The 25534-nt window shown below is 44.3% G+C and overlaps 1 protein-coding gene across 1 annotated transcript in view; it reads right to left on the reverse strand.

The window, feature by feature from the left end:
* Positions 1-25534, reverse strand: part of LOC309550871 (leucine-rich repeat neuronal protein 4-like) — a 44002-nt gene that overhangs the window by 14327 nt on the left and 4141 nt on the right. The window contains exons 2-4 of the mRNA XM_082251238.1: positions 19154-19819; positions 8091-8295; positions 2815-2949 (exon numbers count right to left, since the gene is read on the reverse strand). Of these exons, the coding sequence (XP_082107364.1) occupies positions 2815-2949; positions 8091-8295; positions 19154-19787 (974 nt within the window). The 5' untranslated portion in view covers positions 19788-19819. The remainder of the gene's footprint in view (positions 1-2814; positions 2950-8090; positions 8296-19153; positions 19820-25534) is intronic.

Genomic DNA, 25534 nt, shown 5'->3' on the forward strand with positions numbered 1-25534 from the left:
GTTGGGGCTTTTAAGGTGCTTATATTTACCTAAGACTCCTAGAAATAAAATATTACAATATTTATATAAGCGGTGTATATGCTTAAGGGCTCTTTCACGCGGCCGCTCCGCTATTCTTATCCGCTGCGGGACAGGGGCGTAACTACAGGGGTTGCAGGGGTTGCAATCGCTACCGGGCCCCATGCTCCAGGGGGCCCGGTAGCAAACCAGTGGGTGAACTTCCAGGATCGCAAAGGTCACACTTGCGACCGGACCCTGGCATTGCACCACTGTGGGGAGGCCCCAAGATTGCAGGAAGGGGGCCCACTGCAGAACTTGTGAAAGAATCCTGCTGCGGGACCGTAATAAAAGGCCATGCAACAAGTGTAAAGAGCCCCAGGATTAGTGGGAAGAGCCCTGTGCTTGAAGGTAAGGGCCCTGGCCAGGGGTCTGGGGGGCCCTTCATGGTTTCTTGCATCAGGGCCCTGAAGGTTCTAGTTACGCCTCTGCTGCGGGACTTTTTTTTTTTTTTTTTTCACGGAGCGGATGACACTTGTGTCATCCGCTCCGTGTGTCCGCATATCATCCCATCCGTTTGCGGATGATATGCGGACATAATGTAAGTCTATGGGCATTGCGGATGTCAGCGGATGACACCGCTGACATCCGATTTTCCTTCCTTTCCGTTTTTTACACGGAGGAAAAATAGGGTTCTGTTCCGTTCCAAAAAACGGAACAGAACTGAAAGGAAGAAAATCGGATGTCAGCGGATGGTATTCCACTGACATCCGCAATGCCATTCACTTACATTATGTCCGCAAATCATCCGCAAAAAAATAGGATGATTTGCGGACAAGCGGAGCGCCCGTGTGAAAGAGCCCTAAATGTTATTTTGCATTTCTCTATTTAACATATGAACAATGTTTATAAACAATGTTACTTTGTATTTCTCTATCTCCCATCTGAACAACGTGTATAAACAATGTCATTTAGTATCTCTTTTTCTCCCATATGAACAATGTTTATAAACAATGTAACTTTGTATTTCTCTATCTCCCATCTGAACAACGTGTATAAACAATGTAACTTTGTATCTCTCTTTCTCCCATCTGAACAACGTGTATAAACAATATAACTTTGTATCTCGCTATCTCCCATCTGAACAATGTTTATAAACAATGTAACTTTATAACTCTCTATCTCCCATCTGATCAATGTCCTTTAAACAATGTTACTTTCTATCAATTTGTCTCCTGTCTGAACAATATTTATAAACTAAGTTACTTTGTATCTCTTTATCTTACATCTAATCAATGTTTATAAACAATGTTATTTTGTATCTCTCTATCTCCCATCTGATCAATGGGTATAAATAATGTTACATTGTATCTCTATATTTCCCATCTGAACAATGTTTATAAACAATGTTCTTTTGTATCCCAATGCAAATGCCCAATTGGGCAAGGGGAAGAGGAGCTCTCGTTGGGGCTTTTAAGGTGCTTATATTTACCTAAGACTCCTAGAAATAAAATATTACAATATTTATAAAAGCATTGTAATGCTCTTTAATATCTTTGGAATTGTTTAAAACTGGTATATGCTGAAATGTTACTTTGCATTTCTCATTTTCACATATAAACAATGTTTATAAACAATGTAACTTTGTATCTCTCTTTCTCCCATCTGAACAATGTTTATAAACAGTGTTACTTTGTATCTCTCTATCTCCTGTCTGAAGCAGAATTTCCATTAGGTTCTTAGTGCTGGCTCGCACAGAGTCGCATCTCATAGGGAAATTACATTATATTCAATGGCATCCATTTTCATCAATGCGACTCAGAGCAATGTCCAATGATCAATGTCCTTTAAACAATGTTACTTTCTATTAATTTGTCTCCTGTCTGAACAATAATTATAAACTAAGTTACTTTGTATCTCTTTATCTCACATCTAATCAATGGTTATAAACAGTGTTACTTTGTATCTCTCTATCTCCCATCTGATCAATGTGTATAAATAATGTTACTTTGTATCTCTCTATCTCCCATCTGATCAATGTGTATAAATAATGTTACTTTGTATCTCTCTATCTCCCATCTGATCAATGTGTATAAATAATGTTACTTTGTATCTCTCTATCTCCCATCTGATCAATGTGTATAAATAATGTTACTTTGTATCTCTCTATCTCCCATCTGATCAATGTGTATAAATAATGTTACTTTGTATCTCTCTATCTCCTGTCTGAAGCAGAATTTCCATTAGTTTCTTAGTGCTGGCTCGCATCTCGTAGGGAAATTACGTTATATTCAATGGCGCCCATCGTCATCAAGGCGACTCAGAGCAGTGCGATGTTCGAAAAGGTTCCTGTGCAACTTTGGTGCAATTTACAGTGCGACTTGGCACCATAGAATGTGCAAAATCACGGTCAAGTCACATTAAAGTTGCACTAAATAATAGCACTGAAAATTGTGGCAAAATCACATCGCAGCAGTGTGAACTGAGCATTAGTTTACATCTAGCAGCTGCACAATGCGTAATATAAAATAAATACAATATTTCATACAGTATTGACCTGAATAAAATGAAAAAATTATCATTTTAAAATATTTATTTTTCAGTACTGATAATACTAATTAAGGAAATATTTCCCTTTAGATAACTATATTGGCAAATCAGTGATCTCGTTGACTTCCTTTATTCTATCGCTTCTCCAAATTGGAGAACCAAAAGAGAGCCATCTAAAAAACCTATCTGGTAACTTCTTACTTATCTTGCTAAGATGTGATAACAATGTATGAAATGATGTCATAAATATCTTCCCCCGTTTGTTACCTGAGCAGCGTTATGCGGTCAGGGTCTGATTGCAGCCAGTTCAGCTCACAGTTGCACTCTAATGGATTTTCACTGAGGTCAATAGCTACGGCAGACGTCATCATGTTCCAAGGAGGGAAGGAAGCCAGGTTACATCTGCACGATGACAAAATAAACAGAATTGTATCAAAAGGCCAGTCCACCCAAAAATTACATTTTAGTTATGAGTAGAGAACCTGGTGGGCTGAGCCATCTTCCATCTCTAGGAAACCCCTTTGTGAGATCTCCCTCCTGCAATGGCAGATTCAGGTGTTCCTGCCTGCTTTGGGGTGTTCCTACTTCTCCTGTTGCATTCACATAAATAAATGAATAATCCAACAGGAAGAATGAGACTCCTCATAATGACTGCAGCAGGTATGCAGACCCAGGAACCCAACATTGAGATCTCACCAATGAAGTCCTTGAAAGACTCTCCACCATCCACCAAAAACTAGACCTATATTATTGAATGGCGTTATCACTAAAATGTACTTTTCAGATTAGAGGAAGTTCAGGTTGCTTGAACAAACTATGCCACAAAATAGTAACCCAGATTTTCTTTTATTTGCATGTGTTTTTTTTTTTTTTTCTATTGGTTTTTCTATTGGTTGGACTTGTGTCTTTTGTCAACCTATGTAAGATGGCACACCAGCACCTCTCTCGGGGCCTGGGGGGCTGCCCTAAAGTGTGAACATAACCCAATACAATATCAAGACCATATCACAAGTAGTCACCAAGCAATCACTGATCCCCCTACCTTTACTCTACTCTACCTATATTATCCCAGTGTCCTATCAATTTCATTATCTCCAACTCTCCCATGCATTCTGCAGTCAGTTTCCACAGTCTGCCCCACAGGTTACAATCTGTTTTTGAGGATGTTTTAAGGTTGAAATGCGCCGAGAAACCCACTTCCCGTCGATATTCCCTTCTCACTACTATATCCTCGCCTGCTGTGGAGGGCCTTAGGGCTAGATGGTTACAAGATATACCAGAGCTTGACTGATGATTGGGAGAATGTATGGGACTTCCCTTTTTGATCCCTAGTTTTTTAAGGGACCGTTTAATCCTACTCAACATAATTCATTGTGCCTTTTTCACTCCTTATAGATTACAAAAAATAACTTCTACTTGCTCATGTGAGTGCTGGAGGTGTCCCTAGGGATTTTGCACATTTTTTTTGGACCTGTCCAATAATCAACAAATTCTGGGAAGAAGTGTTGTCTATATAAATATGTGTAGCACCCTCCTAGGTAGGTGCTAGGAAAACGCCAGAGGCGTAACTAGAACCTTCAGGGCCCTGATGCAAAAAACCATGAAGGGCCCCCCAGACCCCTGGCCGGGGCCCTTACCTTCAAGCCCAGGGCTCTTCCCACTAATCCTGGGGCTCTTTACACTCGTTGCATGGCCTTTTATTACGGTCCCACAGCAGGATTCTTTCACAAGTTCTGCAGTGGGCCCCCTTCCTGCAATCTTGGGGCCTCCCAACAGTGGTGCAATGCCAGGGCCCGGTCGCAAGTGTGACCTTTGCGATCCTGGAAGTTCACCCACTGGTTTGCTACCGGGCCTCCTGGAGCATGGGGCCCGGTAGCGATTGCAACCCCTGTAGTTACGCCCCTGGAAAACACATCTATTTGCTCCTTCTGCTTCTCAGGGGAGCCTGATCTGTTAGGTTGCCTGTTGCATGTTTTCAAATGTGATTCACTGGGTCTGAGGGAGTGTCCCCACTGCATCCAATGAGGGAGCTTGTTGGACAGTGGAGGAAACCCAGCCAGTGACACATCAGGTTTTATGGCAGTCCCAGTGGGAGGGCATTCCTCTGACATGTGACAGGGCATCTTTGGCGGGAATCAGAGTCCCAGGAGGAGGTGGACGGCTGTCTCTCCTCCTGCAGTGTGTGAGGAAGGTGGTCTTAGGCGGTCGGCCTAGTGAACCAGGTGTGGAACTGAGCTGCAGAAGATCCAGTGGAGCTGACAGTGGAGCTGCTGCCAGAGTCTCTTGGGGAAAACCAAGAGATTTGCCTATGGGTCTGCCAAGGAAGGGGGACCACTCCAGTGAAGTCAGGGGATCAAGGAGCTAGCTCACACAGAGAGTGTTACAGTAAAGGGGGTGCCATGTAGAAAGCCCTGAAGAATAGGAACAAAGGGCATGCCAGGAAGGTCCCTGAAGGCTCTTCTGCAGTACAGTACAGCTTATCTAAAGCGGTTCATTAATTTCTTCGTCATCGCTAGTGACAAGGTGAAGCAGCGGCCTTGCCGCAATCAGCAATATCTGATTATTATGATGATATTGCATAGTTTATACAAGTTGGAGTATCCCACTTATCCCCTTCTCCTATCCAAGTTCCCAATAAAACTACAAAAACCAAAACTCCTAGACTGTTTCCTGACTGAGCCAAAGCACTTTAAAAATGCTGAACTGTCATGTCATTGCTAGGGGTAACTCAGGGGAACCTGTAACCAGCAGCTCCCAAGGGAGTAGTGCTACATATGGTTATTTCTATTTCTTTTGCAACCTACAATGTCCATTTGTATACTGGGTCTGGTTAGCTTGCTCCTATTCTATGCACAAAAAGCTATTGCTCTTCACTGGAAGAAACCAACCCCCCCTGTTTACTGCTCTACAAGGAAACTTATGCCAATAGAGGTTGCCCCAAAAAGTATGATAGGGTCCAGTCAAAATGGTTAGCAGAGCCCTCCACAGCTTCTAAAACTGTGTCTGCAGCATGATGTGTTGCACTTTAAGATTTTACCATTGGGGCACTCCCCTTCCCATCTTGGTGTCATCTCAGGTCTACTGCCTGTCATGCTTACCTGTTATCATACTGCCATTGCACTCAGAGGAGCCATGACTTATACACAGCAGATATAACATTCTTTTTTGGATGTCTTTAGTGCTTATAATTTTTCTCTGTTTTATTACCCCTGAGAGGGTTCCATCACTGTGAGCAATGTGTTTTTATGTTTTATGTCTGTTTGTGAAGTTAAACCTTAAAAAAGTGAATAAAAAAAAAAAAAAAGAAGATGGCACCCCAGGGTGCTGTGGCAGCCCAGTTGAGAAATCCTGCTCTAGTGCAGGAGTCATAAAACTTTCTGAACAAAGAGCCAGTTTACTGTCCTTCAGACTTTAAGGGGGCCGGACTGTGGCCAGTGGGAGTAGAAAATGCCCCAACATCATTAAAAGAGTGGACGATGGCTTGGTGGCCAGTGGAAGTAAAAAAAAAAAATGACATAGCACCTGCGGTCAGTGGACGGAGGAATAGTGACCCCACCATTGGTATTATTGGGAGGAATAGTTCCCCATCATGGATATTATTGGGAGGAATCGTGCCCCATCATTGGTATTAATGGGAGGAATAGTTACCCATCATTGATATTATTGGGAGGAATCGTGCCCCATCATTGGTATTAATGGGAGGAATAGTTACCCATCATTGATATTATTGGGAGGAATAGTGCCCCATCATTGGTACTATTGGGAGGAATAGTGCTCCATCATTGGTACTATTGGGAGGAATAGTGCCCCATCATTGGTACTATTGGGAGGAATAGTGCCCCATCATTGGTACTATTGTGAGGAATAGTACCCCATCATTGGTACTATTGGGAGGAATAGTGCCCCATCATTGGTACTATTGTGAGGAATAGTGCCCCATCATTGGTACTATTGTGAGGAATAGTACCCCATCATTGATATTATTTGGAGGAATAGTTCCCCATCATTGATATTATTACGGAGGAATAGTACCCCATTATTGGTATTTTTTTTGAGGAATAGTTCCCCATCATCGATATTATTGGGAGGAATAGTTCCCCATCATTGGTATTATTGGTAGGAATACCTCCCCATCACTGGTGTCAGTGGGAGGAATAGTTTTTCCCATCATTGGTATTGTTGGGAGGAATTGTTCCCCACCATTGATATTATTGGGAGAAATAGAGCCCCGTCATTAGTATTAATAGAAGGAATAGTGCCCCATCATTTGTATTAGTGGGGGAATTAGTGCCCCATTGTTGATATCAGTGGGTGGAACAGTGGCCCATTGTTGGTATTAGTGGGAGGAATAGTGCCCCATCATTGGTATTATTAGGAGGAATAGAGCCCCATCATTGGTATTATTAGGAGGAATAGTGCCCCACTATTTGTGACAGTGGAAGGAATAGTGCCCCATTATTGGTGACAATGGAAAGAATAGTGCCCCGTCATTGGTGACAGTGGAAAGAATAGTGCCCCATCATTGGTGACAGTTGAAGGAATAGTGCCCCATCATTGGTGTCAGTGGAAGAAATAGTGCCCCATCATTGTATTATTAGGAGGAATAGAGCCACATCATTGGTATTATTGGGAGGAACAGTGCCCCACTATTTGTGAAAGTGGAGGGAATAGTGCCCCATTATTGGTGTCGGTGGAAGGAATTGGGCCCCATCATTGGTGTCAGTGGAAGTAATAGTGTCCGATCGTTGGTATTAGTTAAAGGAACAGTGCCCCCTTGTTGTTGTCAGTGGGGGGGGGGGAGGGTGTGACAGTACTCACCTTCACTGGGAGTGAAAGACAGATACCTAATGGTTTGGATTGCTTCAAATGGGGTCTGTGTTTACACTTATGCTAATGTGTATTGTACTTTATTGTCAGAGACAGGCTCTCCCTATTGTGTGTGTATTGAGGTGTGATGTGGATTCTGTTAAGCCTGTCTGTCCCATTGTTAATCGTTAATGAACTCACATATTGTGTCTGTCCAGATGGCTAGATAATTTAGTTCAGGTTAATTCTATTTCTGTATACAATTTCCTCTGCATATGATAATGTAATCAGGCAAACCCCTGACCCAATGGTGTAATTTGATCAGGAGGGGGATGTGCTCATGTGTGTATAAATTGAGTGTGAAACTGTTAAATAAAGGAGAAGGTTTCAGAACAAGCTAAGTTGTTGGCTAGCTTTGTATGGGGGCTGCTGGAAAATCTGATATCTATGTTCAAGACTGAAGGAAGCCGTATACTGCCTGAAGCCCACAAACACAGTGTGGGTCAAGGTTCCGTTACAAGGGGAAAGTTACCCCATTTCAGAGGGAGGAAAATTGCCCCAAGGGCTAGATAAAGGCAAACAAAGAGCTGCATTCTGGCCCCGTGGCACATTTTGGAGACCACTGCTCTAAACGAATACGTCAACCTTAAAATTGTACCTGTACATACCTAGAGCAGTGCACTATGATGTCTACATATGTACAATACAAATGACTATTGTTCTATATAAACTCTTACTTCTGAAACGAGAGATACTTTAATTTTGAAGCATTTTCAAATATTTCGGTCCTGACGTAAGAAAGTCCCTCGGACTCTGAACAGTTCAGAACTTCTAATCGGGGAAACCATTTCAGCAACTCGTCTTCCAGTCTTTTCATATTGGCCATCTTCTGGAGGTGAAGCTCCTTCAGATTTGGTAAGTCTTTAGCCCACGCTTCATCAACTGAAATACAGAAAATCAGATGTTTCATTGCTTGTTATTACTTTACCATCATATCGCTGACGTCATCACGCTGTCTACTCTCCGATATCCATTTCCACTTATCCTTTTTTTTTTGTCATTTATTTTGATGTACTGAAAGCCGTACTAAACTCTAAAACAAAAATAATTATTTTATTGAAGCTTATAAGTTCTTACATGTGATGATTGCATTCATTTTCTTATTTAGGATTTGTTTCATTTATCTTCACCTGGTGATCCTGCCAGTAAGTTTTTTTCCAACTTCCTTTAACCTCTTAAAGACCGCCCGCCGAGGTTTTACTGCGGCAGGTCGGCTCTGTCCCGCGAAACGACCTACCTGTACATCACTTCACTGGACCACTAGCGGGGGGCACGCAGGCTCCCATTCGCCACAGGGGAAGCCGATCGGTGGGTCCAGCGGCCACGATTGCCGCTGGGCACCCGCGATCCTTCCCCATAGAGACAGAATGGTGGTCTGCAATTGTAAACACGGCAGACCGTTGTTCTGTCAGTTATGAACACAGGGATCCTGTGTTCCTTCTACTGTATTTAGGAACACAGGTCTCTGTGTTCATGCAGAAATCCCTCCCCCCCCCATAGTTAAAAAACACTACCCTAGGGACACATTACCCCTTTGATCGCCCCTGAGTTAACCCCTTCCCTGCCAGTGTCATTATTCCAGTAACAGTGCATATTTTTAGCACTGATTACTGTAGTAATGTCACTGGTCCCCCCAAAAGTGACAAAAATGTAATTTAGGGGTCCGATCTGTCAGCCGCAATGTCGCTAAAAATCGCTGATCGCTACATTACTAGTAAAAAAAGAGAAATAAATAGAAATGACATAAATCTTTCCCGTAGTTTGTAGACGCGTTAACTTTTGCGCAAACCAATCAATATACGCTTATTGGAATTTTTTTTATCAAACATATGTAGCAGAATATAAATTGGCCTAAAATGATGAAAAAATTAGATGTTTACATTTTTTTTTCATTGAAAATGTTTTATAGCTGAAAGTAAAAAATATTTTTTTTTTTCAGAATTGTCAATATTTTTTGTTTATAGTGCAAAAAATAAAAATCGCAGAGGTGCTCAAATACCACAAAAAGAAAGCTCTGTTTGTGGAAAAAAAGGACATTCATTTTTTTTTGGCTACAGCGTCGCACGACCGCGTGGATGTCAGTAAAAGTAACGCAGTGCCAAATCGCATAAAATGGCCCGGTCACTTCTGAATCCTTCCGGTTCAGAAGTGGTTAACAAGCCAAGCTGTCCTGCAGATGTAGCTGTTAGAGTGTTAAGACAAACCATTTACCACTGACAGGGGTGCTTACAATGGTTAGCTTTTAATTATTTATGTAAAACCTTTATCCCAAAGGGAAAAGAAAACTATTTCTGTGCTAAAAAAAAGTGTTAGCTGGAGTTCAACTTTAATTTGTTAGTCAAGTCCATCTAAATCTGTCAGTCCATCTAAAAATCCCCTCCCCCCAGGCTGCCAACAGTGTCTTCATTGCTCCTCCATCCACAATGGAGACACCCTAACATCCTAAGGAGGTTTGATACTGGTCGGATCACCAGGTGAAAACAAAGTCCAAAAAAAAAAATGCAGCCATTACATCAAAGGATTGGGAAGCTTCATTGTATTACAATTTTATTTTTTTGGGTTTAACCGCTTGCTGACCGCCGCACGACTATTTACTGCGGCAGTCAGCCCCCTACAGGCAAAACGACGTAGGACTACATCGCTCGCCTACGAGCCTCTAGGGGGCAAGCGCACGCCACCGGAGGCGCGCTCCTGCCCCCGCTCGTTCACTAACATCCCCGCGCTAGTGACCGGAGGCTCCGATGTCCGCCGGTCGCTCGCGATCTCCCGCTGGAGAGGGAGACAGGCAGACGGCTGATGTAAACAAAGCCACCTGTCATTCTCCCTGGTGTAAGAACAGAGATCATACGATCCTGCTATGTAGGATAGTATGTCTCTGTGGTTACATCACTAGCCACGCCCCCCACAGTTAGAATCACGCCCCTAGGGATACATTTAACCCACTGATCACCAATAAGGTTAACCCCTTCCCTGCCAGTGTCATTTTTACAGTAACAGTGCATATGTATAGCACTGATTACTGTAGTAATGTCACTGGTACCCCCAAAAGTGTCAAAAATGTCAGTCAAGGGTCCGATCTGTCCCCCACAATGTCGCAGTCCCGCAAAAAAAAATCGCAGATCGCCGCCATTACTAGTTAAAAAATAAAAAAACAATAAAAAAGACATCAAAGAAAGAAATGGAGAAGGATCTGGGAGTCTTGGTTGATGATAGATTAGGAAACAGCATGCAATGTCAAGCGGCAGCTGCCAAAGCCAGCAGAACATTAGCATGCATAAAGAAAGGGATGTATTCCATAGATAAGACTATAATCCTTCCACTGTATAAAACTCTGGTCCGACCGCATCTGGAGTATTCTGTCCAGTTCTGGTCGCCAGTCCTCAGGAGGGATGTGTTGGAGCTGGAGAGAGTCCAGAGAAGGGCAACTAAACTAATTAGGGGATTGGAGGACCTTGACTATGAAGAGCGTCTACAATCGCTCGATTTATTCTCCCTGGAGAAGAGACGTCTGAGGGGGGACATGATAGCAATTTATAAATATCTTAATGGGGATCCCAGCTTAGAAAAAAAGCTATTCATTCGAAGGGATTGCATGAGGACTCGAGGGCATACAATGCGATTAGAGGAGAAGCGTTTTAACCTCAGGCAACGCGGGGGGTTCTTTACTGTTAGGGCAACAAGATTGTGGAATTCTCTACCACAAGAGGTGGTTTCTGCGGGAAGTATGGTGGCTTTCAAAAGACTCTTAGACTTACATCTCAAGGATCAGAACATTCAGGGGTATGTGAGATGATTACAGCCACACACACCTACACAGGTTGAACTGGATGGACTATTGTCTTTATTCAACCTCACCTACTATGTAACTATGTAACATAAATCTTTCCTGTAGTTAGTACCGGTAGATGCAATAACTTTTGCGCAAACCAATCAAAATACACTTATTGCGATTTTTTTTTTTACCAAAAATATGTAGCAGAAAACAACTTGGCCTAAAATGTTAAAAAATTTTGATTTTTACATTTTTTTGGGGAATTTCATATAAAAAAATTTGAAAATATTGTTATTTTTCAAAATTGTCGCTCTTTTTTTTGTTTATAGCGCAAAAAGTAAAAATCGCACAGGTGATCAAATACCACCAAAAGAAAGCTCTGTTTGTGGGAAAAAAAGGACATCAATTTCATTTGGGTACAGCATCGCACGACCGCGCAATTGTCTGTTAAAATCACGCAGTGCTGAATCGCAAAATAGGGCCTGGTCTTTGAGCAGCCAAATCCTCCGGGGCTTAAGTGGTTAAAGCGGATCTTTACTGCATCTGAGCCCCACAAACCAAAAACACTACATAATTAATTGTTATTATTCAAAGCAAATTTCCCCATCCATCCATGTCTCCATGCTTTATTTTGTTTAGAAATCACTTTGAAAAAACAACCCCCTAGCATTTCTGGCATGGCCATCTTGAGTAAGGGCAGATGATTCATGTAGTATTTACTTCCTAGAATCCACCTGTCCTTAGCTCAAGCATGTATGCAGAAGGGTGTGCTTAGCTAAGAAAGCCCCTCCTCCTCCTCTCCACTCCGCTCCTCCTGAAGACTCCTGAGATGTATGAAATCATTTACCAGGAGGTAACTAAATAAATGCAGAAAAAAAAAAAAGCTTAAAACACTAAATATGATATACTTTCCAATCCATTTACTAATAGTAGCAGCACAGGAAATAAAGCCTTTGTTACCCCAACACTTCATATTCCTGATATGTGACTGTTATACCATGTACTTATATGAGAAAGTCTCCTGCTCTCTTTGTGTTGCTTCCTTTGTGTTAAATCTCTGGTGTCCCTGCCAGTCCCCTTGCTTTCCAAATAAAAACTGACCACACCAAGCAGGAGAGCACACCGTGGTCAGTTCTCTAGCTATGCTGGGAACTCAGTGTGCTGTCATCCAATGATCAGACTTGTCTTGACACGTCCCGCTAAACAGCCGTTCACTGGGAAGCTCAGTGTACTGCTGCTTCTCCTCCCCCAGCTCTTATGCAGCTGAGAACAGAGGGAATGTGATCACTTATAAAAAAAAAAGGGAAAAGGGGTATCTATATTATTATTATACAGGATTTATATAGCGCCGACAGTTTGAGCAGCGCTTTACAATATGAGGGAAGGCAATACAGTTACAGTACAATTCAATACAGGAGGATTTAGAGGGCCCTGCTCATTAGAGTTTACAATCTAGAAGTATCTATTAATCTATAAAGTATTTTTATATCTATACAAAAATGTTTTGCCTTTCATTTTACAACGTGATTGTTTATAACTACTTTAAAAATAGTTAGTGTTGATTGGGAGAGTAAAGTTCCACTTTAACCACTCTACTACCGCTCACGGTAATAGTACTGCGGCAGAGTGGCTCGTTCCCGTCCAGTCACGTAGTATTAACGTGACTGGACTCCTCCCCTACTGGGCGGCGCTTGCGCGCCGCCGGAGGCTCGCTCCCGCTGTTTTCATTCACAGCGGGAGTCGGGCCAGGGGAGGAGCAGCGGCGATCGCCGCTGCTCTTACCCGATCGTCGGGGATCGAGTCTGGAGATCCGCCCACTGTGTGTAAACACAGCGGGCGGATCTCCATAGTGACAGGGAGTGACAGATCGGACTGTTCAGCATAGCTGGACATCCGATCTGTCCATGAATCACATAGTCACCTCCCCCCACACACGTCAGTAAGCACCAGGCATACATTAACCCCTCCCTCTCCAATAAAATTAACCCCTTCCCTGCCAGTGTCATTTTTACAGTAACAGTGCATATATATAGCACTGATTACTGCAGTAATGTCACTGGTACCCCCAAAAGTGTCAAAAATGTCAGTCAGGGGTCCGGTCTGTCCGCCGCAATGTCGCAGTCCCGCAAAAAAAATCACAGATCGCCGCCATTACGCGTTAAAAAAAAAACACCAAAAATGACAGAAATCTTTCCCTTTGTTAGTAAACGCAATAACTTTTGCGCAAACCAATCAAAATACGCTTATTGCGATTTTTTTTACCAAACATATGTAGCATAAAACAAATTGGCCAAAAACTTTTAAAAAAATTGGTTTTTACATCTTTTTTGGGGGGAATTTCATATAAAAAAATGTGAAAAATATTGTTATTTTTTCAAAATAAACGCTCTTTTTTTGTTTATAGCGCAAAAAGTAAAAATCGCACAGGTGATCAAATACCACCAAAAGAAAGCTCTGTTTGTGGGAGAAAAAGGACGTAAATTTCGTTTGGGTACGGCGTCGCACGACCGCGCAATTGTCAGTTGAAGTCGCACAGCGCCGAATCGCAAAAAGTGGCCTGGACGGAAGACAGCAAAATCCTCCGGTTGTAAAGTGGTTAAGCCCCGGTTCACACTTGTGCGTGTGCGGGGTTCGCATGTAATGTCGGAGTGCACTGCTCCGACATTACATGCGATCGGCTGTGCGGTGCGAGTTTAGCCATACAGTTTGTATGGCTAAATTCGCACCGCAGCAGCACCAAACACGCACAGGGACCCTTTTTGGAAGCCGCATCAGGATCGGATCGCACAGCGGTTCACACTTGTGCGATCCGATCCTGTGTGAACTGCACGATCGCACTGCGATATGCGATCAAACTGGGGGTGTCGTTAAGATTACATTGACACCCCCAGCGTATCGCATATGGCAGTGTGAACTGCCAGGGGTGCGTGTGTGATGCGGGAACAGGCTGCGAATTCGCAGCCTTCCCGCATTGCATAAGTGTGAACCGAGGCTAATACTGCTTGAATATATTAATCGACATTTCTGGGGAAAAAAAAAAAATATATAAAAAACATAAAAGGTAAAGAAAATATGGTTGAAAGCCTTTATGTTCTAAAATTCTTCCTATATATTTGCAGTCCATGACTTTTAACCGGTTGCCGCCCGCCGCAAGTACATATACTGCGGCGGTCAGCCCCGGCCAGGCAAAGTGACGTATATATACGTCACTAGCCTGTCACTGGCTTGTGAGCCAATAGCGGGCGTGCGCGCGCCCGCCCTGGCTCGTTCACAGACAAGTCAGTGCGTGTGACCCGCGGACCCGATGTCCGCCGGTCACTCGCGATCGTTCGGCGGGAAGGGAGAAAGGCAGGCGGCTAATGTAAACAAGCTGCCTGTCATTCTCCCCTGTGTAAGAATGGAGATCAGACGCTTCTACTATGTAGGACCATTGATCACTGTTTTTACACTAGTAGCCACAGCCAATCACAGTTAGAAGCACGCCCTTAGAACACACTTAACCCCTCCCTCTCCAATACAGTTAAACCCTTCCCTGCCAGTGTCATTTTTGCAGTAACAGTGCATATGTATAGCACTGATTACTGTAGTAATGTCACTGGTAACCCCAAAAGTGTAAAAAATGTCAGTCAAGGGTCCGATCTGTCCGCACCAATGTCGCAGTCCCGCAAAAAAAATCGCAGATCGCCGCCATTACTCGTTAAAAAAAAAAAAAAAAAAATGACAAAAATCTTTCCCTTTGTTAGTAAACGCGATAACTTTTGCGCAAACCAATCAAAATACGCTTTTTGCAATTTTTTTTACCAAACATATGTAGCATAAAACAAATTGGCCAAAAATGTTAAAAAATTTAGATTTTTACATTTTGTTTGGGAATTTCATATAAAAAAAATGTGAAAAATATTGTTATTGTTGCAAAATTGACGCTCTTTTTTTGTTTATAGCGCCTGATCAAAAAATCGCACAGGTGATCAAATACCACCAAAAGAAAGCTCTGTTTGTGGGAAAAAAAGTACATCAAATTTGTTTAGGTACAGCGTCGCACGACCGCGCAATTGTCCATTAAAGTCACGCAGTAAAAAAATAGCAAAATACCCCCTGGTCAGGAAGGGGGTAAAATCTTCCGGGGCTTAAGTGGTTAATTTCTCTTCCTTCCTGAAACCTTTAAAATATTCTGATCTGTACTCCGGCTCCTCCTATTACTGCTACAAGAAATAAACTCAGTTCTGATAATACTTCTAGTGACTTATGGTGAACAACAGCAGCCAGCAACAAATGATGTCACCTAGTCACCTTCTCCTGGCTGGCTGGTGGCGTGGGTTGTCTTCCATGTTTAACCGCTTCCGTAACAGGCAAATTCTGGCATTCCCTTCCTACATGTAAAAATCATAATTTTTTTGCTCGAAAATTACTCAGAACCCCTAAACATTATATATATATTTTCGCAGAGACCCTAGGGAATAATATGGCGGTCATTGCAATTTTTTATGTCACACAGTATTTGCACAGAACTTTTTTTAACATGATTTTTTTGGAAAAAAGAACACTTTCATGAATTAAAAAAAAAAAAAAAAAACAGTAAAGTTAGCCCAGTATTTTTGTAAAATTGAAAGATGATGTTACACCGAGTAAATAGATACCTAACCTGTCATGCATTGACCACTTTACCACCGGAGGATTTTCCTGCTTTATGTCCAGGCCACTTTTTGCAACTTGGCACTGCGCGACTTTAACTGACAATTGCGCGGTCATGCAACGCCGTACCCAAACTAAATTTACGTCCTTTTTTTTCCCACAAACAGAGCTTCCTTTTGGTGGTATTCGATCACCTCTGCGCTTTTCATTTTTTGCGATATAAATAAAAAAAGAGCGAAAAGTTTGCGAAAAAATTGACATTTTCTACTTTGACAGTTAAAAAATATCCAATATATTCAATTTTTGTCATATATTTAGGCCAAAATGTATTTAGCTACATGTCTTTGACAAAAAAAAATCCTCAATGAGCATATTTTTAACCGCTTTAAGACCAGAAGATTTTACCCCATTCCTGACCAGGCTATATTTTGCGATTCGGCACTGCGTTATTTTAATGGACAATTGCGCGGTCATGCAACGCTGTATCCAAATCAAATTTGTGTCATTTTTTCCCCCACAAATAGAGCTTTCTTTTGGTGGTATTTGATCACCTGTGCGATTTTTAATTTTTGAAAAAAAGAGCGACAATTTTGAAAAAAAAAACAATATTTTTTTCATTCTGATATATAACATTCCCAAAACAAAAAATGTAAAAAACAAATCTTTTTAACATTTTAGGCCAATTTGTTTTCTGCTACATATTTTTGGTAAAAAAAATCACAATAAGCGTATTTTGATTGGTTTGCGCAAAAGTTATCGCTTTTACTAACTACGGGAAAGATTTGTCATTTTTATTGTTTATTTTTTTTTTACTAGTAATGTCGGCGATCTGCAATTTTTTTTGTGGGACTGCGACATTGCGGCGGACAGATCGGACCACTAACTGACATTTTTGACACTTTTGGGGGTACCAGTGCCATTACTACAGTAATCAGTGCTATAAATATGCACTGTTACTGTAATAATGACACTGGCAGGGAAGGGGTTAACTTTATTGGTGATCAAGGGGTTAAATGTATGCCTCATGCTTACTGACGTGTGTGGGGGGAGGGGATTGTGTGACACAGACACAGATCGCAGGTTCAGCTCTGCTGAATCCTGTAATCTGTGACTGTCTGTCTGTCACAGAGGAGATCCGCCCGCTTTGTTTACACAAGTGGGCGGATTTCCTCACTCAATCCCCGACGATCGGGGAAGAGCAGCGGTGATCACCGCCTCTCCTCCCCTGGCCCCGACTCCCGCTGTGTCTGAATACAGTGGGAGCGAGCATCCGGCGCCGCGCGCGGCGCCGAGAGGGGGGCGGGATCCAGCGACGTAGGTGTACGTCTCTGGACGATAACGAGCCACTTTGCCACAGTACCAGCTCAGTTAGCGGTCGTAACGTGATTAAAATTATATGCGCTTCTGGAATGACACCAAAGTTCGGTATTTAAAAATCTCCATAAGCCACGCTTTAAACATTTTTACAGGTTACCAGTTTAGATTTACAGAGGAGGTCTTATCCTAGAATTTTTGCTCTCACTCCAATGTTCATGGCGATACCTCACATGTGTGGTTTGAACCTCGTTTACATATGCAGACGCGACCTACGTATGTGTTCGCTTCTGCGTGCGAGCATTAAAGAATGGGGCACTTCAATTTCTTTTTTTATTGTTTATTTTAATTTTTTTTATTTTTAAACTTTCCTTTTAATTTTTTAATTTTTAATAATTTTTACTCCTATTACAACAATAATAAGAATATTAGGGCGAGACAGGTCCTCTTTATGTAGAGATGTGAGGTCTATGTATAAGAAAAAGCCTGAGATCAAAAAACAAAACTAAAAAACGATCTCAGGCTTTCTAGCAGAACACATGGCAGTGTTTACAACTCTCGAGGCCTCCAAGAGTCATAGAGATGACCGGGGACCATCTGGTTCATACTCTTGCAGCTGTGCCAAGAGTATGGCACAACTGCAAACCTACCAAGACATGGCCGTCACATAAACTGACAGGCCGGGCAAGGAAAGCATTCATCAGAGAAGCAGCCAAGAGGGCCATGGTATTTCTGGAGGAGCTGCAGAGATCTACAGCTCAGGTGGGAGAATCTGTCCATAGGACAACTATTAGTTGCGCACTCCACTAATCTGGCGTTTATAGAAGAGTGGCAAGAAGAAAACCATTGTTGAAAGAAAGCCATAAGCAGTCCTGTTTGCAGTTTGTTAGAAGCCATGTGGGGAGACACAACAAACATGTGGAAGAAGGCGCTCTGGTCAGATGAGGCCAAAAATTAACTTTTTCGCCCTAAAAGCAAAATGCTATGTGTGGTGGAAAACTAACACTGCACATCATCCTGAACACATCATCCCCACTGTGAAACATGGTGGTGGCAGCATCATGTTGTGGGGATGCTTTTCTTCAGCAGGGACAGAGAAGCTGGTCAGAGTTGATGGGAAGATGGATGGAGCCAAAATACAGGGCGATCTTAGAAGAAAAACAGTTAAAGTCGGTTCACACTATGGCGACACGACTTTGGGGGCGACTAGAGAAGTCGCCGTGAACCGCGACTTCGGCGCGACTTGCACGGACTTCACATAATGGAAGTCAATTCAAGACGCTCTGACTTCAGTCAAAAGTAGTGCAGAAACTATTTTCTAAGTCGGAGCGACTTGAGTCGCTCCTATTAGAACCGTTCCAATTGCACTGAATGGACCGCGACTTGTCAGGCGGCCAAGTCGCCTGACAAGTCGCGGTAGTGTGAACCGGGACTTGGAGTCTGCAAAAGACTTGAGACTGGGGCGGAGGTTCACCTTCCAGTAGGACAACGACCCTCAACATACAGACAGAGCTACAATGAAATGGTTTACATGAAACCATTGAAAAATATCAGTGCTATATGAATATGATTTGGTTTATATCAAATCATATTCATGTGTTAGAATGGCCCAGTCAAAGTCCAGACCTAAATCCAATTGAGAATCTGTGGCTAGACTGTTCACAGACAGTCCACAGATTATTGTGGGATAATGCACTAGGCTGGTGCACCCTTTTGTGTTTGTTTCTTGTAGTAGAAAGCAAGGTCTCTGCCAGTCTCTGGGACCTGATATAGATGTGTGGCATGTCTACGCATGCGTGGAGATTCGTGGGATATCGCACATGCACAGACATGTAGAAGGTCTCTGTCTGGTCCCATAGCCCTGGCAGAGATCTTCAGCGTGTCTGAGCATGCTCTGGGTATCGGTCCAAGATGGTGGCATGGGAGCAGTGAAGAAGAATTCTGAGCTGAAAGGAGAACTACCCTGGACATAGGTACAGGAACAAATACCGGTAAGATGAAGTTCCTCATTTTTGTACTTACTTCTTTGAAGGTAGGTAGCACTTAGATCAAGCAAGTGCAAGGATTTTAATGAATCCATCTGCCCCCCTGTTGCATTCAGGGCGAACGCTGACCCATCAATGTCTGCTGATGAATTGCGTCCAATTCGTGTATAAGATAGATTGAGGAACATCAGGTTTGGGAAACACGTGAAAGCCAATGAAGGGATGTGAGAGATTGGATTTCCTGCAAGCGACAACCATTGGACGTTCTTCAACATCATACACCTTGGGACACCCGATAATTGATTATAGCTCAGATCCAGAGACCGGAGCTGAGCCAGCACATGGCTCTCCCAGAGGATTTCTTTGATTTGGTTGTGCGCTAAAGACAAGTTTCGCAGTTCGGATAGGTCAGCCACGTCCTGGTCCTTAACTACAGAGAAGTTATTGAAGGCCAGGTCCAGCACCTGCACAGTGTTGGGTAGGCATGCTGGAAACATATGAAGGGATTGGTGGGGTAGGAAACACGTGATGTTGCATCTTCCCCCACACATGGTCTCAGTGATGTTCTCCGGTTCTGTAAAGTTCTTGGAGACGGTCACAGTCTGGTCCGTTGTGTTGAGCTGAGCTGCTAACATTCCCATTTTACTCACAAGCAGCAAAAAACAGAACATTATGATGTCCACTGCACCCAGCTATCAGTATCCTGAAAAAATATAAGAACATTTTTAGAAAACACTACATGACAAGAACCCTTTCCCACCCAGTACCAGTGCCCCTTAACTGGGTTTTTATGTCCAGGGGGTGGGAAGGACTGCCCGATCACTTAACTTCTGTGATTGGCTGACAACATGGTCACATGATTGGGCAGCCCTTCTCACCCAGTACTAGTGCCCCTTTAACTGGGTCTTTATGCCTGGGGGGGTCGTTAAAGACTGCCCACTCACTTATTCACTGTGATTGGCAGCCACAGTGGTTACATGATTGGGCAGTCTTTCCCGCCCAGTACGAGTGGCCCTTCAACTGGGTCTTTATGCCCGGGGGGAGGGGGAGGAGGTGGGAAGGACTGCCCAATCACTTGACCACTGTGATTGGCAGCCACAGTGCTCACATGATTGGGCAGTCCTTCAAGCCCAATACCAGTGCCCCTTTAACTGGGTTTTTATGTCCAGGGGGTGGGAATGACTGCCCGATTACTTGACTTCTGTGATTGGCTGCCACAGTGGTCACATGATTGGGCAGTTCTTCTCACCCAGTGCCAGTGCCCCTTTAACTACTTGTCGACTGCCGCACGGCTATGTACGGTGGCAGTCAGCCCCTCCTGGGCAAAGTGACGTACCGGTATGTCACTTGGCCGCGAGCCAATAGGGGGCGAGAGCGCGCTCCGCCAGAGGCGCGCTCCCACCCCCGCTCGTTCACTGGGATCCCCGCGCGAGTGACCGGCGGCTCTGATGTCCGCCGGTCACTCGCGATCTCCCATTGGAGAGGGAGAAAGGCAGGCGGCTGATGTAAACAAAGCCGCCTGTCATTCTCCCTGGTGTAACTGCAGAGATCATACGATCCTGCTATGTAGGATCGTATGTCTCTGTGGTTACATCAAAAGCCACACCCCTTTACAGTTAGAATCATGCCCCTAGGGACACACTTAACCCCTTGATCACTAATAAAGTTAACCCCTTCCCTGCCAGTGTCATTTTTACAGTAACAGTGCATATTTATAGCACTGATTACTGTAGTAATGTCACTGGTACCCCCAAAAGTGTCAAAAATGTTAGTCAGGGGTCCGATCTGTCCGCCGCAATGTCGGAGTCTCGCAAAAAAAATCGCAGATCGCTGCCATTACTAGTTAAAAAAAAAAAACATTAAAAAATGACATAAATCTTTCCCTTAGTTAGTAAACGCAATAACTTTTGCACAAACCAATCAAAATACGCTTATTGCGATTTTTTTTTACCAAAAATATGTAGCAGAAAACAAACTGGCCTGAAATGTTAAAAAAAATTTGATTTTTAAATTTTTTGTTTGGGGAATTTCATATAAAAAAATGTGAAAAATATTGTTATTTTTTCAAAATTGACGCTCTTTTTTTATTTATAGCGCAAAAAATAAAAATCGCACAGGTGATCAAATACCACCAAAAGACAGCTCTGACGTCAATTTCATTTGGGTACAGCGTCGCACGACCGCGCAATTATCCGTTAAAGTCACGCAGTGCCGAATCGCAAAATAGGCCCTGGTCTTTGAGCAGCCAAATCCTCCGGGGCTTACGTGGTTAATTGGGTCTTAATGCCAAGGGGTGTTAAGGACTGGCCCATCCCTTGATTACTGTGATTGGCTGCCACAGTGGTCACATTTTTGGGTAGTCCTTTCCACCCAGTACCAGTGCTCTTTTAACTGGGTCTTTATGCCGGGGGAGAGTGGGAAGGACTGCCAGATCACTTGACCACTGTAATTAGCTGACACAGCAGTCATATGATTGCTTCCCGATCATTACTAGAAACTAGGAGCTGCCTAAAACAGCATGCACTTAGCAAAGAAACCTGTCCATAGACACATATACGCCATGTGGGCCTTATAGCCCGCCCTCTTGGTCATCGCACATATGCATTACATGGGTGGCAAAAGGTTAATGATATGCTCCAGGTAAAATGGTAAAAGTAGCTTCAAATTGCATACGCAGCACATAGCCCATCTGCCTAGGGCTTTGGAAAATGTCTTGGCTGCGGTTGATTGGGCGGGAGTGACAGCTTCATACTTTAAGTTTGGACCACACCTGAGTTCATCCCTATTTATTGGTGAGTTTTTTTACACTTCCTGTCCTATAGACTCAACAGGAAGTCAGAAAACATCTTACCATTTGAGGGATATCTCCGGTTATCACAGGAAATACAGGTACATCTCATAAAATTAGAAAATCATCAAAAAGTTTATTTATTTCAGTAATTAAATTTAAAATAGTGAAACATATATTTTATATAGATGTGTTACACACAGAGTGATATGTTTCAAGAATTTCTTTCTTTTAGTTTTGATGATTATGGCTTACACTCTCACAGCTAGTGACACCCCAAAATTCAGTATCTCAGAAAATTAGAATATTAATATTAAGACCAATAAAAAAAAGGATTTTTAATACAGAAATGTTGGCTTACTGAAAAGTATGCCCATGTACAGTATAGTATGCACTCAATACTTGGTTGGGGCTCCTTTTGCATAAATTACTGCATCAAGGAGGTGGGGCATGAAGACGATCAACCTGTGGCACTGCTGAGGTGTTATGGAAGCCCAGGTTTCTTTGATAGTGGCTTTCAGCTCATCTGCATTGTTGGGTCTGGTGTCTTTCTTCCTCCTCTTGACAATATCCCACAGATTCTCTATGGGGTTTAGGTCCAACAAGTTTGCTGGCCACCAGTGGCGGCTGGTGCTCAAAATTTTGGGCGCAAACAGAAAAATGTAATAGGCATTGCTTTGCGGCAAAAAACACTGTAAAAAATTGCGTGACTTTGAGGTCACAAAAGTGTGAAAGAGGCCTTCAGTAATTAAGGTATAGTATGCCCCCTTTCAATGCAGAGAGACCAGCGTGCCCCCTTTCAATGCAGAGAGACCAGCGTGCCCCCTTTCAATGCACAGGGACCAGCGTGCCCCTTTCAATGCACAGTGACCAGCAAGCCCCCTTTCAACGCAGAGAGACCAGCGTGCCCCCTTTCAACGCAGAGAGACCAGCATGCCCCCTTTCAATGCAGAGAGACCAGCGTGCCCCCTTTCAATGCAGAGAGACCAGCGTGCCCCCTTTCAATGCACAGTGACCAGCGTGCCCCCTTTCAATACACAGTGACCAGCGTGCCCCCTTTCAAAGCACAGTGACCAGCGTGCCCCCTTACAATGCACAGTGACCAGCGTGCCCCTTTCAATGCACAGTGTCCAGCATGCCCCTTTCATAGCACAGTGACCAGCAAGCCCCCTTTTAATGCACAGTGACCAGTGTGCCCCCTTCAAAACAGTGAGAAGCGTGCCCCCTTCAATGCAGTGACCAGCGTACATGCCCCCTTCAATGCAGACACCAGCGTACATGCCCCCTTTTAATGCAGAGACCAGCGTACATGCCCCCTTCAATGCAGAGACCAGCGTACATGCCCCCTTCAATGCAGTGACCAGCGTACATGCCCCCTTCAATGCAGAGACCAGTGTACATGCCCCCTTCAATGCAGAGACCAGCGTACATGCCCCCTTCAATGGAGAGACCAGCGTACATGCCCCCTTCAATGCAGAGACCAGCGTACATGCCCCCTTTAATGCAGTGACCAGCGTACATGCCCCCTTCAATGCAGTGACCAGCGTACATGCCCCCTTCAATGCAGAGATCAGCGTGCGTGCCCCCTTCAATGCAGAGATCAGCGTGCGTGCCCCCTTCAATGCAGAGATCAGCGTGCGTGCCCCCTTCAATGCAATGAACATTGTGCCATGCCCCCATCAATGCAGAGTTCGGTGTGTGTGCCCCCTTCAATGCAATGAACATTGTGCCGTGCCCCCATCAATGCAGAGTTCAGCGTGCGTGCCCCCTTCAATGCAGAGATCAGCATGCGTGCCCCCTTCAATGCAATGAACATTGTGCCGTGCCCCAATCAATGCAGAGTTCAGCGTGCGTGCCCCCTTAAATTCAATGAACATTGTGCCGTGCCCCTTCAATGCAGAGTTCAGCGTGCGTGCCCCCTTCAATGCAATGAACATTGTGCCGTGCCCCCATCAATGCAGAGTTCAGCATGCGTGCCCCCTTCAATGCAATGAACATTGTGCCGTGCCCCCATCAATGCAGAGTTCAGCGTGCGTGCCCCCTTAAATGCAATGAACATTGTGCCATGCCCCTTCAATGCAGAGTTCAGCATGCGTGCCCCCTTCAATGCAATGAACATTGTGCCATGCCCCCATCAATGCAGAGTTCAGTGTGTGTGCCCCCTTCAATGCAATGAACATTCTGCCGTGCCCCCATCAATGCAGAGTTCAGCGTGCGTGCCCCCTTCAATGCAATGAACATTGTCCCGTGCCCCCTTCAATGCAGAGTTCAGCGTGCGTGCCCCCTTCAATGCAATGAACATTGTGCCGTGCCCCCATCAATGCAGAGTTCAGTGTGCGTGCCCCATTCAATGCAATGAACATTGTGCCGTGCCCCCATCAATGCAGAGTTTAGCGTGTGTGCCCCCTTCAATGCAATGAACATTGTGCCGTGCCCCCATCAATGCAGAGTTCAGCGTGCGTGCCCCCTTCAATGCAGAGATCAGCATGCGTGCCCCTTCAATGCAGTGTGGGGCCCCGGCCCCAAGCCCCCCCCCCCAAGACCAGTGCACTTACCTGGAGCAGCCGGCGGCGGCTTCTCTTCAGTCCCGGCGGGCGGCTTCTCCTCACTGTGTCCCCCGCCAGCGCGTCTTCTCGAGTCCTCCCGCCTCCTCCTCGGCCAATGTCATGGGGTTTGCCTTGCGGCCAATCAGGAAGCCGGTATTAGGCCGGCTTCCTGATTGGCCAGGAGGAGGATCGGTGTGAGAATAGCGAATTTTCATTCGCTATTGTCACACAATGGGTGGGCTCTGGGCGCACTGCTCTGCGCCCCGGGTCCACCCTTTGCATCACCCTATTATCTGGCTCTAATCAGGTGATTAAAAATAACAAAAAAACATTGAGCTCAATGCCTCCGGCGCCCTGCATGCAGATTAGGGGGCCGGACGCATGGATGGGGGGGCGGCGCCCCTGCGCCTTCAATACACCAGCCGCCACTGCTGGCCACTCAAGCATAGTGATGTAATAATAATTCAACTAGGTATTGGTACTTTTGGCAGTGGGGAAAATGAAATCAGCATCTCCATAAAGCTGGTCAGCAGACGGAAGCATGAAGTGCTCTAGAATTTCTTGGCAGAGGGCAGCGCTTTGGACTTGCTAAAACACAGTAGACCATCACCAGCAGATGACATGACTCCCCAAATCATTGTGTATTTCATTTGGAAATCAAGGTCTCAGAGTCTGGAGGAAGAGTGGAGAGGCACAGAATCCAATTTGCATGGGGTTAGGGTTGCCACCTCATCCCTTTAAACCAGGACACATAATAATTACACAGGTTCTGAGACTAAAATAAAACACATAGGGCACTAAGTGAGTTTAATGACCACAGAACCTGTGTAATTAATGTGTGCTCTTGTTTAACCAGTTGCCGACCGCCGCAAGTAAATATACTGCGGCGGTCAGCCCCGGGCCAGGCAAAGTGACGTACCGGTACGTCACTAGCCTGTCACCGGCTTGTGAGCCAATAGCGGGTGAGCGCGCGCCCGCTGAGGCGCGCACCCGCCGCGGCTCATTCACTGAGGAGTCAGTGCGTGTGACCGGTGGACCCGATGTCCGCCGGTCACTCGACGATCGTCGGTAGAGAGGGAGAAAG

The sequence above is a fragment of the Pelophylax lessonae genome (assembly GCF_965119305.1).
Source record: "Pelophylax lessonae genome assembly, chromosome: 3".
NCBI classification, from domain to species: Eukaryota; Metazoa; Chordata; class Amphibia; order Anura; family Ranidae; genus Pelophylax; species Pelophylax lessonae.